The sequence below is a fragment of the Bidens hawaiensis genome, unplaced genomic scaffold (genome assembly GCF_021521415.1).
Source record: "Bidens hawaiensis isolate Kalapana, Puna unplaced genomic scaffold, B.hawaiensis_p1.1 tig00003536_1, whole genome shotgun sequence".
NCBI classification, from domain to species: domain Eukaryota; kingdom Viridiplantae; phylum Streptophyta; class Magnoliopsida; order Asterales; family Asteraceae; genus Bidens; species Bidens hawaiensis.
The window spans coordinates 1,428,684-1,441,181 of record NW_027491199.1 but is presented as its reverse complement, the minus strand read 5'-3'; the positions used below and the strand labels follow the sequence as shown (position 1 = coordinate 1,441,181).

General features: G+C 30.0%; 1 protein-coding gene across 1 annotated transcript; it reads right to left on the bottom strand.

Annotated features, from left to right (window-relative positions):
* Positions 1-372: 372 nt before the first annotated feature.
* Positions 373-7,289, bottom strand: LOC143623750 (protein SUPPRESSOR OF FRI 4-like). The gene is made up of 7 exons (XM_077094593.1): positions 6,955-7,289; positions 6,032-6,132; positions 5,768-5,867; positions 2,918-3,285; positions 1,979-2,130; positions 1,805-1,858; positions 373-776 (listed from the first exon to the last, which is right to left on the bottom strand). The coding sequence occupies exons 1-7, from the start codon at positions 7,146-7,148 to the stop codon at positions 705-707; spliced, it is 1,041 nt and encodes a 346-aa protein (XP_076950708.1). The 5' UTR covers positions 7,149-7,289; the 3' UTR covers positions 373-704.
* Positions 7,290-12,498: the final 5,209 nt, after the last annotated feature.

Genomic DNA, 12,498 nt, shown 5'->3' with positions numbered 1-12,498 from the left:
ACTTAGAGTTTAGTCTGCAATCATCAAATAGATTATCAATCCTAAATTCTGGATTATCATTAAACAAGTTCAAGATTTGACTTGTTAAGGTTCCCCCGGCTGCAACAATCCGGATTTTATTGTGCTCAACTAAGATATCCCAAGCCAATTCACATGTCAAAGGATGGTTTGGTGAGAAGGTCATGTAACTATTACAGGCTGAATTCAAATCAGACCAAACTGTTGAAACAATCGAACCACAAAATTTAAACTGTTTGGAAATCAGACCAGTTAAACTGGTCGATTTGTTTTGATTTGTTCTAGCTGATTTGGGCTGTTAGAACGCTTGAAACACATTTTGAACACCCCTAGATCAATAAGCATGTTAAGAAATAATCGAACTGATGTTAAAATTCTATATTTCCAATTCAAAACACCTAGGAAATCATGATCCCGATAGATAACAAGTCCGCTATTAATCGACAAATGACCTAATAACTTAAAACCGCATGTGCCCTAGTTTGCTTCTCGCTTTAACGACTAATACAAACATCACCACAAAGAAATAATAAACATTATTCATCTTTAACAACGTTATAGAATCAGAATCGAAAACACCAACCGCAAAACTCCACGAGCCTGCTTCTACCTAGAATGATTCAAAGAATGCTTCTTGCTCTTTCGATCAGCTTCTTAGACCAGAACATTCTTTAGTTAACTCCCTTCTAGAAGGCCATTCGACCCGCAAGCCCGCCTTCTGATATCCTCCTGTCAATGGCTGCATCAATTGAGCTCATCTGAAACATAACGAGCCCACCACACATGTCATTAGAAACCTCTGAATCAAAACTTAGTAAAAAAACATCATCATGGACATATATTTCAACCTACACCTTTGCTTCTATGCAAAGAATCAGAACTTTCTAGAAGAAGCTGACCTGGGCCAAATTCGTACCGATTGGTGGGTCATAAAATTATTTTGTAAGCTGTTATTGTTCCACCATATGAAATACTTGACAATTAAGTATTGGGAGAACATGTAGGATTAAACATATAAACAATTCTAGAAATCAAATACATACACTTGGGTTGGAGAGTCCTCAAGTTGATCCCAGCAACATCAGCAGAATTAAAATTAATTATATAATTATGTTTAGAGTTAATACCATAAAAAAACTATAACTCCTTATTCGTCATCAAAAAAATCCCTCTAGTAAAAATTACATAAATGAATTCCCTAAACTAATTTTTGTATATTAAAGACCATAGACTTATCTAAAATGTACATACTTGTGAAATTCCTTTTAATATATATACTCTTCAACTGACCAAAACTTTTAAATGTTGACATTCTAAAGTTTTACTAAAAATAAGTTATACATCTCATTTTAACCAATTGAAGAATTAATGAATCATTACTCAAAAATAAAGATCAAAAGTTCATGCATTTTAGACAACTTTAGGGACTTTAATATGCAACAATCAGTTTAGAGACTTTTTCGTGTATTTTTTACAAGGGACTTAAATATATCATAGATGCCTATGATAAAAAAAAACATATTGGTCTCTTATGGTATTAACCTGAATAACAATAATATAGATACCTACTTGAACTTTGAAGCTCAGAAAATTGGTGGATGGCTTGCCAACCGAAGAATAGCCAAAGGCTCAGATAACTTTCTCCAAACATTATTATTTTGGAATAATCAATAAAAAATAAAGGATTACTCGAATACCTTAACATTTATGGAACAATGTTTAAAACTGAAATCTGAAAACCGTAACATTAGAAATGAAAACGAGTATGGTACAAAGTGCAACTTACCTGGCTTGTTTCATCATGCACCTGATACTTTGGTAACGACATTCTTCTTTCCTCCTGTAAGCAAATGCAAATAAAAAATACAGGATTAAATAAACAGCATTTAGAAATTTAGAAAATAATAATAAAACCATTTGAAAAATGAACTAGAACAATAACACAAAATAAAAGACAAACCATGGACATTGCATCGTCATCCCACACTAAATAGACTTCGTTTGTTGCTGGCTGAATAGCAGGAGCTTTGTTAGCAATTACAGGTGGCGGTCCAATTGAAGGGCCGCCAGTATTGGGGCCAGAAGCATAAGAATGTGAACTTGTTACTCCACCTGCACAAACAACAATAAATAAATATTATGATTAAAAAAAGTGAAAACTTTAACCAAGTCTTTCAAGTGTGCTTTAAAGTCACCCTAAGCGTTTTGTTCATCTAAGGTAACTCAACTTCCATTAGATGTTCTAGTCCTGTGTAACTTTTTCTATAAATGTTTAGTTTTTTTTAAAAAAAAATAAGCAAATGAAACATTTATGAATATTGGTTGCTAAAAAGTGATAAATTTTTTCAATTAATTTGAAGTAGGGGGTAATAGTAAAAAAACAAATTCAGTAAACAAGGCAAATGAAACATATATGAATCTTGGTTGCTAAAAAGTGATAATTTTTCTCAATTAATTTGAAGTAGGAGGTATTAGTAAAGAAAATAAATTCAGTAAATGATAACCAAGTTTCACAATTATTCAACTTAAGTTAATTAGAAAAAAAAAATAGTCACTAGATAGTAACCAAGATTCATATATGTTTCATTTGGCTCACTTAATTTCAAAATTTTGTAACATTTACAAAAAATCACAACTGACTAAATAATAATCAAGTTGCATAATTGTTTAATTTAAGTCAAACTAGAAGCAAGTAACCACTGAATTACCAAAGTTCATATATGTTCCATTTGTCTCGCTCATTAAAAATATACTACATAGGATTGGGACAACTAATGTGTTGAGACTTTTAGAACAACAAAAATATAGCAGGGAAACTTGGTTTTAGTGATGCAGTTGGGAAACTTTGTTACTAACAAAACATAATACCACTTTATTGAAGTTTAATTTGTAGACAAACCTTGGAAGCCAGGAGCAAGGTAAGCCCTCGGCATATTAATGTTATGTGGGTCTGTTGTGTTCAAATCAGAAGGGGCAGTTAACGGGACACTTGTAGGAGCAGAATATGGTGATGTTTGAGAAGGCAAGCCATTACTAGAAACAACTGGAAACAATGGCTGAGATACAGGAGGAGCAACGGGAAATGCCGGTTGTATCCCTGGTGGTGCAGCAGGAGGTCGCATTGTTTGAACCGGGAATAGAGGCTGTGGGACCATTCCTAAAGGTGCAGTAGGAGGGACTGAACCAACTGGATGCTGTGTGAACCATGGTTGTGGGCGAGGTGGAGCTGGCCAACCAGCACGCGGGACAGCTAATCCAGGATTGTACCTGTAATAAAATTCTCAAAATTAGCTAGATCAGAATAACTAATTAATATCATAGATGCAAAATAAAAGATTAATAGAATGCAAACTATAAAAAAGTGCATTTTTAATGCATAAAACCTTTGCAATTACATTATCAAAGAAACTAGATAAAATTGAATATACAATCAATTAACTTATCGTATCTGACTTTCTTAATTAAAAAAAACTATTTTCCTTTGTGCTACCTTACTGGCCCAACAAGCCCATTTTGCCACGAGATATTTCTCTGTAACTTTCAACCAACTAGTATGTTTTAACATGGATTAATGTCCAATGATAATTTGTATGGCATTAAACTAAGTGTAGACAAACTTTGGACCAATTGATCTAATCTATTCTAGCTAAACAAATAACAGAAATGCTACATGGCAGCATCATATAATTATAACCATGCCATATCATCAGTTTCTGATACAAACCCCCAACCCATCAAATTCTATTCCCGCCTAAAGCTACTGACGGATTTTCGGTATCTATCAGTTTCCTACAAAAATTTCACTGATGTTTCTAATTCCCTACTTCGAATTTTTAGTAGCGATTTGAAAGTGCACATAACGTGTTAGGTGGAAAGTCTCCTGATTGACTAGAATCTAGATTTTAAAATACTTTGATTCTTTTTTATCTTTAGTTATATAGTACAAACATTTCCATAGAGTAATCTTGAAGATTGGGTCACTAAACTTAAAAAATGATTAAAAAAGTGAATAATTTAATGGTAGTAAATTATTTTACTGCTACCATGTACCAACTCTTCTTTTTGAAACATTTATTTTACATTGTTAGTTCTAAGGTATAATCCTTACACCTTTTTCCTTATAATTTTTATTAACTTGAACTACTTGATCTTGTAATTCCTAACAACCCTTCAGAACCTGCCAAAATGTGAGCCTATGAAGCATTGAAAGTGCCTTTCAGGATTAAAAAATAAAAAGGAAGCTTCAAGATTCAAATCTTACTTTCAATTTATGACTTGATAGGTTGTGTAGGTACTAAAAAGGTTCAATAAGAATATAATTTTAACTTACACATATTGAAAAACTTGGAAGTAGTCTGTGAAATGAGTTTTAAAGTTTTAGTGTTTTACAACCAGTACATGTCGCGGTCAAAATAACTCTTTAATATTATCGGTCTGATCTTTACCCTTCAGTCATCTTAAACATTTAGTGTAATTTGCATATCTGTTTGTTTTTTGTCTTGTCATAAATGATAGAAACTTTGTTCACTAATCTCGTCTTACTGTCTTGTCAAAAAAACTTTGTTTACAATGTACAAGCGGACAAGAAGGCACAATTATTAGACAAGGTTTTATCATGCATGACAAAATGAAAGGAAAAAAAAGACATGTAAATAAACCTAAGTATTAAGATGATTAAATAGAAATAGAACATAGATATTAGACCTATAATATTAAAGAATTATTTCGACGAGTGTATCCATAGCCTATAGTAGTTGAAACTTGAAAACACTAAAAGTCTAAAACCCATTCCACAAACCTACTACCAAATTTTTAGATATGTGATTAGTATCCATGTGATTGCATAAGTTAAAATTATTTCATTATTAAATTTCATTTAATATCACTACATATAAATTATAAGATTGGATAGGGGAAGAAAAGAAAAGAAATTATATACTTAAAAGGCATTCTCGAGTTAAAATAAAAGAAAGTGTTAATTACATTCTTGAGTTAAATTGGAAGGGAAAAGATAGGAAAAAAATTGTAACTTTACAATTATGTCCTCATAGCAACATAGAAAAGAGAATTGAGATAGGGTTAATTAGTAATATTGTAACGCGCTATAAACTTTTCCTTCACAATCAAGCCATATTTGGCTGGAAAGTTTTGGAGGAAAAACGCCCTAACTTTTCTTTCCATTCTCTTTCTTTTCTTTTAAAAAAAAAAAACTCAAGAATGAAAAAAGAAAAAATTTCTTATCTTTTCTTTTCCAAACCCTTAAATAAAAAACTCAAGAATGCAGTGTAAAAGTAAAAAAATCGTATCTGAAAAGCTTCCCTTTCATGACAAGTTTTATAGACCATGTATCAAACTCTACAACTACAGATACTACAAACTCTATAACTTTCTTTATTATATATTCTCAATAAATCATTTAAAATTTTAATCCTATTTTCATAACGAGTTTTATAGACCATGTATCAAACTCTACAACTACAGATAATACAAGCTCTATAACTTTCTTTATTATATATTCACAATAAATTTTAATATATTTAATCATATGCGTTTTTCTTCCCACCATAATATTAAACAATGAAATTAAATTATAATATGTAATGACTTTTGTTTATCTATCTTCCCATACATGATTTGTAGTTTACTCGATAATAATACACTCATTTTATAACAACAAAGTTTATCTATATTTTTAGAGTTTTCCTGATTTTGCATGTGTAACACATGGATCTATAACCTAATTACTTACATAGTCTGCATTGTTGATGGAGGATAGCCTAATGATCCTGGTATCATGCCAACTTGGGAAGAAGGAATCTCCAATTTTCCAACTTTTGATGGATTATCGTCTGCAAAAAACAAGTGAAGCAAATAGTTGTTATTTATCCCATAAAGAATAAAATGTGTATGGAGACCTAGACTTCTATGAATCCATGTCAGATAAAAAGCAATGAACAATAGAGCAACTTCAAAATGATAATGATGAAGTAGGTCAGAAGGGCAAATAAAATACCTTCTTCTCCATAATGAGCAGCCAAGACATCAGGTGGGATCCCTTGCATTCCATAAATTTCAATATCTGTTGATTCTCTTCCATCTTTAGCGTTTGGAACCCTGTAAGAGAGAATCTTATCATCATCATCATCATCATCATCATCATCATCGTACTCAGTATATCAAAAAGCACAAGAGCAATGTTTCAATCGTACTCAGTATAAGAGAGAATCTTATAAATATAAAAATAATGTTTCAATCAAAAAGCACAAGAGCAATGAATTGAAAAGAAAAAATAGATGTCAGAAACTATCAACATAAAAATCAGATAAAGATTCCATTTAAGTCAAAAAGAACTGAATAACAAGTAACAAATATAAGCAAGGTTTGGTTAAACTTTTAGACAGAAACCTCATAGCCTGATCAGCGTGATCTCTATTAACATTTGGCAACAGTAACCATATACATGGAATAGCACATCTGCAAATCTTGAATCTTTATAATTAATTTGTTTCCTTTGGCATATGAGTTCATAATCGTTAGAAGACAAGTTTAATTGAATATGTATATAGACCAAAACATTCTTTAAATCCTAATGCCTTCCTCTAATCGACTTCCTTGCTCATGGGTGTGTGTATCAAGCGGCAATAAAACCAAGTAGTTGATATCTTACTGGAATTTAAAATATTATGAGACTTGATAAACAGCTTATCCCTTCTGATACATAAATCATTATTGTATACAATGTTAACTAATATGTTGAAAGCAGCCCAGTTTGATGCTACAAACCCTGCCTACATGGTGTTTGATTCATGGTTGTCATATTATGACTATGAGGTATAAAGTTAAGTAATAAAATAATCAAATTCATCTTATCTTATTAATTAATGGGCAAGAAAAAACAATTATTTAGGGCTAATAAAAAGATTGGGGGGTGCTTACTTAGAGACGGTTTCTTTATGGACCTGCAAGACATGAATAGCCATGCCGCCAGCGGTAGAGAGCTTCTTATGGCAGACGTGGCACTTGAAATGCTTGGCCTTCTGGTGCTGAACCAGGATCTTCTCGTCATCGAATTCTCTGTCGCAGTAATAACACCATACGTCTGACGAAACTCTCTTCTTCTTCTTCCCCATCTAATAACAACCAGCTAATAATAATGATATTATTATTATTCGATTCTAGGGTTTCTTCTTCTGCTGCTGCTGCTGCTGCTGTCTTTGTTTTCCCCCTTTTTGATTCGTAGATATTGTTTTCGATGCCAATACAATTTATTTGACTAGTCATTTTGTAAGACTATATAACGGGTTGAGTGACTCCGGTCGGGTCGGGCTTGACTCGTTTAAAAATCAAGTTGGGCCAGGTTGATTCGTTTATTTAAATAACTAGGGTATAGCCCGTGGGTGGAAAAACATGTCAACAAACATAATAAATTTAACCAATAAATTCATGTAATAAAAAACTTCTTCAAACATTGTCTAGATATTAAACGTTAAAAGTTACGATAAGTCCATATATATCGAAATCGAAGAACTAAAAAACATCAACAAAAGACATAAACATGTTCTTTCATATTAAACCACCATCAACTTCTTCAAACATTCTATCAAAAGAAAATCATTTTACTTCATCACCTGAAAATATAATAAAACAATAGCATCCAAATTAAATATACCATAATAACATTATAATAATGAGTAGCATTTGAACATTAATAAAGTTGTTTTTTATTAAATTGGTGTTTTTATTAAAACAAAATAACATATAACAACAAACAAAGTAAAATGACAACATAAAATATCTTTCTAACTTAAACCATTAAACCAAAAAGATATATCAATAAAACCTTTTTTTGCCTGTCATTTTATAACTAAGAAATTTGATACTATTTCAAAACAACCCGTTTTGAAATATTTTCAAAATAGTTACAAAATAGTCAACTTCAAAAAATTATGAAATTGTTTTTGATTTTTGACCAATCTTGCAACAAACTTTTAAATCACTGACATTAATATTTTGTTAAATTTGTAAAACTTAAAAATGTTTTACAATAAATGAATTCTCAAATAACTTTGGAAAGATTAAAAAATTTTATGTTGACTTTGAAAATAATTAAAGCTGAAAAAATATGACTAATTAATTTAGAAATAATTATAAAGATGAAAATCAAATATGTTAATTTGAAAACTTTAAAAAATTATGGAAAGATTTTGAAATTAGTTTAAAATTATGGAGAGTATTAAAACCTTTAAAACTTTGTTGAAATATGGTCAAATTCCGAATTTAAAAGGAGTTTAAATATGTTAATTAAATTGTATTAAAACCACTAGGCGGGTGTCCGTGCGATGCAGCGGGTGTTTGAACCTGTTAATCACGTACAAATATAAGTTTTTATGGTTCGGTTAAAACCTTGAAATCGTTTAAATTGGTCATTGGTTTGACTTCTTTTTTCTTTTTCTTTTTTTACTTTCGGTTTGTTGGTCGGTTTCAAAATTTTCAAAACGTAGTGAACGGTTGGTTCGCGGTTTATATCGGCAACCGGCTATATGAAACCAGAAAAGACTGTAAATGTTGAATTCAATTTAATTTTTTTTTATTATTAATTATTAGATATGTTTTGTAATATATATCAAATATAGTTAAAATTTAATTGAAAATAATCTTTTTATTACAAATAACTTAGCTATACAACTTCAAATTAACCTAATTGCAATATGATTCCTTTTGTAATATTTGTTGTTATTATTTAACGTCCTAGATCTTCCGTTAATATTTACCATTTATGTGGCTAAAATTATCATTTTTTTTATTTATGATCATCTCAAGTATCATATTATGTTGGTTTTTAGTTAAAATTGATTGTACATTTAAATTATTAATTATTTTAAACTAAATTTATCATTAAAGTTTAAACTGTGAAACCAAACTGGAACCAGGCCGTTAGTAACGATTCGGTTTCAACTTTCAATGGTTGAGTTTGGTTTTGGATGACAAAAAATCAATATTAACGGTTGGACTCACAAGTTTAACTTAAAAACCATCAAAACTGACATTGAACACCCCTACGTAACATGTTAATTTATTTAAAATGAAAAAAATGCAAAAATATCATATCCAAATTAAAGAGAATAAAATGCTCATTTTTATGGTGCAATTTGTTTATAAAAATATTAACGTATTAAAAGGCTATAGTTGTTTAAAAATCATGGGTGAGAAGTTAGTTTACAAGTTAAATTAAAAACATAATATGGTTAAAGATGAGAGACCAAACTTGTAAGTTGAATGGATTGTGTTTAAAAGACATGTTTACCCTTACTAACTCATGTATCTCATGCTTTAAGTGTTGTAAATTACTTAAAAATGGGTGTCTTAATTTTTTTTCCCTTGTTTTGTGTATTATATATAGTATAGATTAATACAATTTATTGAGTTTAACTATCCTTATTAGTTATTGAAAAAATTACAAATTTTGTCCTTTTAAATATCTAAAACTATGGATTGGGTCCTTTTTAAAAATGAGTTTCACTCTTTGTCCTTTATTTGGATGTTTACATCGGTTTTAGTCATTTACACTAACAAATGTTAAGTTTTTCTGTTAGATCACCCATGTGTACTGCACATATGAGGGTACTTTAGTCTTGAAGGGCTATTTATGTCAACATAATAAAAGTTGTAAAATTAATCACAAAACTATAGGGACTATTTAAGTTAATACAGTGACTATTCTTGTAGTTTTATAAAACAACAATTAAAATAATAAAAAAAAAGCAAATACATCTTTCAGATCTATCTCTCTGCATTCTCTCTGTACACCTCTCTCCACCATTTGCCTGAAAACACCAAGACCTCCACAAGCTTCCCCATATCCTCTCTTGAAAACGCTATGGCCATCACCATGTCCCATCGTCTACCGCCTCCACATACCATGTATATCCTCATCTAGAACAACAAATGCCACCATCGTCGACCGCCTCCAACAACTTGTTGCCCCTTGCTACCTCCATGGATTCTCTACCACCACCATTAAATTCGTTCACTGCCAACGATTATAGAAGAAAACGAGGTCGAAAACTGATTTGCAGAATTGGATTTAAGCCTCCACGTGTTCAATAGATTTGCTTATCACAGATTGCCTGAACTGGTCGACTTTTCTAAGTTTAGGTTTTAATGAGAACGGATCGGATGTTTCGAATTTAGGTTGAGGAAGTTTGGAGAATAACGATGTGAATCAGATCTATTGTGTTAATGGTGATTTATTAGGGTTTACAGGTTGTTAGGGCAGGAGATGAAAATGAATTTTCCTTAAATTTGGATGAAGGTTGCAAAGTTAGGTAAGTTGGATTTGGTTGGTGGTGATTGTTTATCTTCATCTTTTTGTCTGACCAAATTCAGAAGAAAAAAGCCCCAAATATGAATATGATTTCTAGGGTTTTTAAGGTGGTGATGTTGATCAATTACGGTGGTGGGATTTTAATTCTAGTAGATAATAATAATAATAATAATAATAATAATAATAATAATAATAATAATGAAAATATATATGATGATATTGTTTAATTATTTATTACTAGTTAATGAAAAAGGATGGAAATTACCATTATGCCCTCGTGTGCATTGCACATACATAAACTTAACTAGGATATTGGATGACCGATAGTGTAAAGAACTAAAACCGAGACAAACATCCAAATAAAAGACAAGGAGTGAAACTCATTTTCAAAAAGGGCTCAATCCATAGTTTTAAATATTTAAAAGGACAAAATTTGTAATTTTTTCTTAGTTATTTAAACAGATAAGGATAGTCAAACTCAATAAATTGTATTAATGTGATACTTAAACCTTGTTGCAACTTGGAAATTTATTTAAGTTATAACTTATTCATTCGGTTTTTTTAACAAATAAGGAAAGTCAAAAGATATAAATTGTAATAATGAGATAATTAGGTTATTATTTCGGTCAAACCACAAATTAAGGAATGAGTTTAAAAAAATGGAAAAAATTAAAAACATAAAAAAGGGTTGTTCATTCGGTTTTTTTTTTAAATAAGGAATGTCAAACTTTATAAAGTGCCATAATTGGATTCTTAAATGTGTATAAATCTAAAAATGTAAACTAATATGAATAGTCAAAAACGATTTAATATGAATGGTCAAAAACGATTTAATATGAATAGTCAAATACTTAAATCGGTCGGAAATTTATTTAAGTTATAACTTATTCATTCGGTTTTTTAACAAATAAGGAAAGTCAAAAAATATAAATTGTAATAATGTGATAATTAGGTTATTATTTCGGTCAAACCACAAATTAAGGAATGAGTTTATAAAAATGAAAAAAATTAAAAACATAAAAAAAGATTGTTCTTTCGGTTTTTTAAAAAAATAAGGAATGTCAAACTCTATAAATTGTATTAATGAGATTCTTCAATGTGTATAAATCTAAAAATGTAAACTAATATAAGATTGGAAATTATAATGAAAATTTAAATTAGACGGAATATTTGTCGTTTAATTGGAAGTTGACAAAAACAATAGAATATTGATTATATTAATATAGGTAATTTAATGTATATTATAATCTTACAAAAAATGAATATACATGAATATTAAAAAATATATACATTAATAATAATAAAAATTTTAAAAATACATCTTATTAACTAATGTTCAATCCATGCAATTAGCTTATATGAGTCGGAACAATAACCTGAAATGATAAAGTCAAATATTAATAGTCATATTGTGGAAGATTTAATTATAATTTAACCGGAAAATTTGAATGGTCTTACCGGAAAAACGAAATAGTGATAATGACGATGGTATCTCCGATTTTTATTTAGAAGGTAAAATGAAATATTCTCCCTGAAATAATTAAGTTTTGTTATAACATTGATATTATGGAATATTTGAATTATAATTTATAACCGGAAAATTTAAATTGGCCTTACCGGAAAAAGAATAATGATAATGTCCATGGATGAAACTGATTTTTTATTTAGAACCTAGAAGAACAACATGTAAAAGAAAAAAAACATGAAAAATATAAAAACTTCAAATAAATATAAAATAACCATTGTTATAGGTATAACACATGAACGGAAAAACGGAAATACGTAGAAATATTAGCTTCATCGCCGATTGTTGATTTAGAACCAAAACTGGTTAAAAAAATCAGTTAACAATGAAAATAAAGATAAAAAGGTTAAATCTACAATAACCGGAAGAAAATATGATGTTGCCGGAAAAAGATATAACCTTGCCGGAAAATCATATAACATTGTTGGCCATTAGAGTATAATATATAACCTTACCGGAAAAACGATTAATCTCGATCTACATTACCGGAATATAGAAGATGGTGGATGGTGGGGTTAGTAAGCCGAGAGAGAGAGAGAGAGAGAGAGAGAGATGGAGAGAGATTAAAATGATTAGGGTGGAAAATTCTAAGTTCTAAGGTTTAAATATAGTGTGTGAGATGACACGTGGC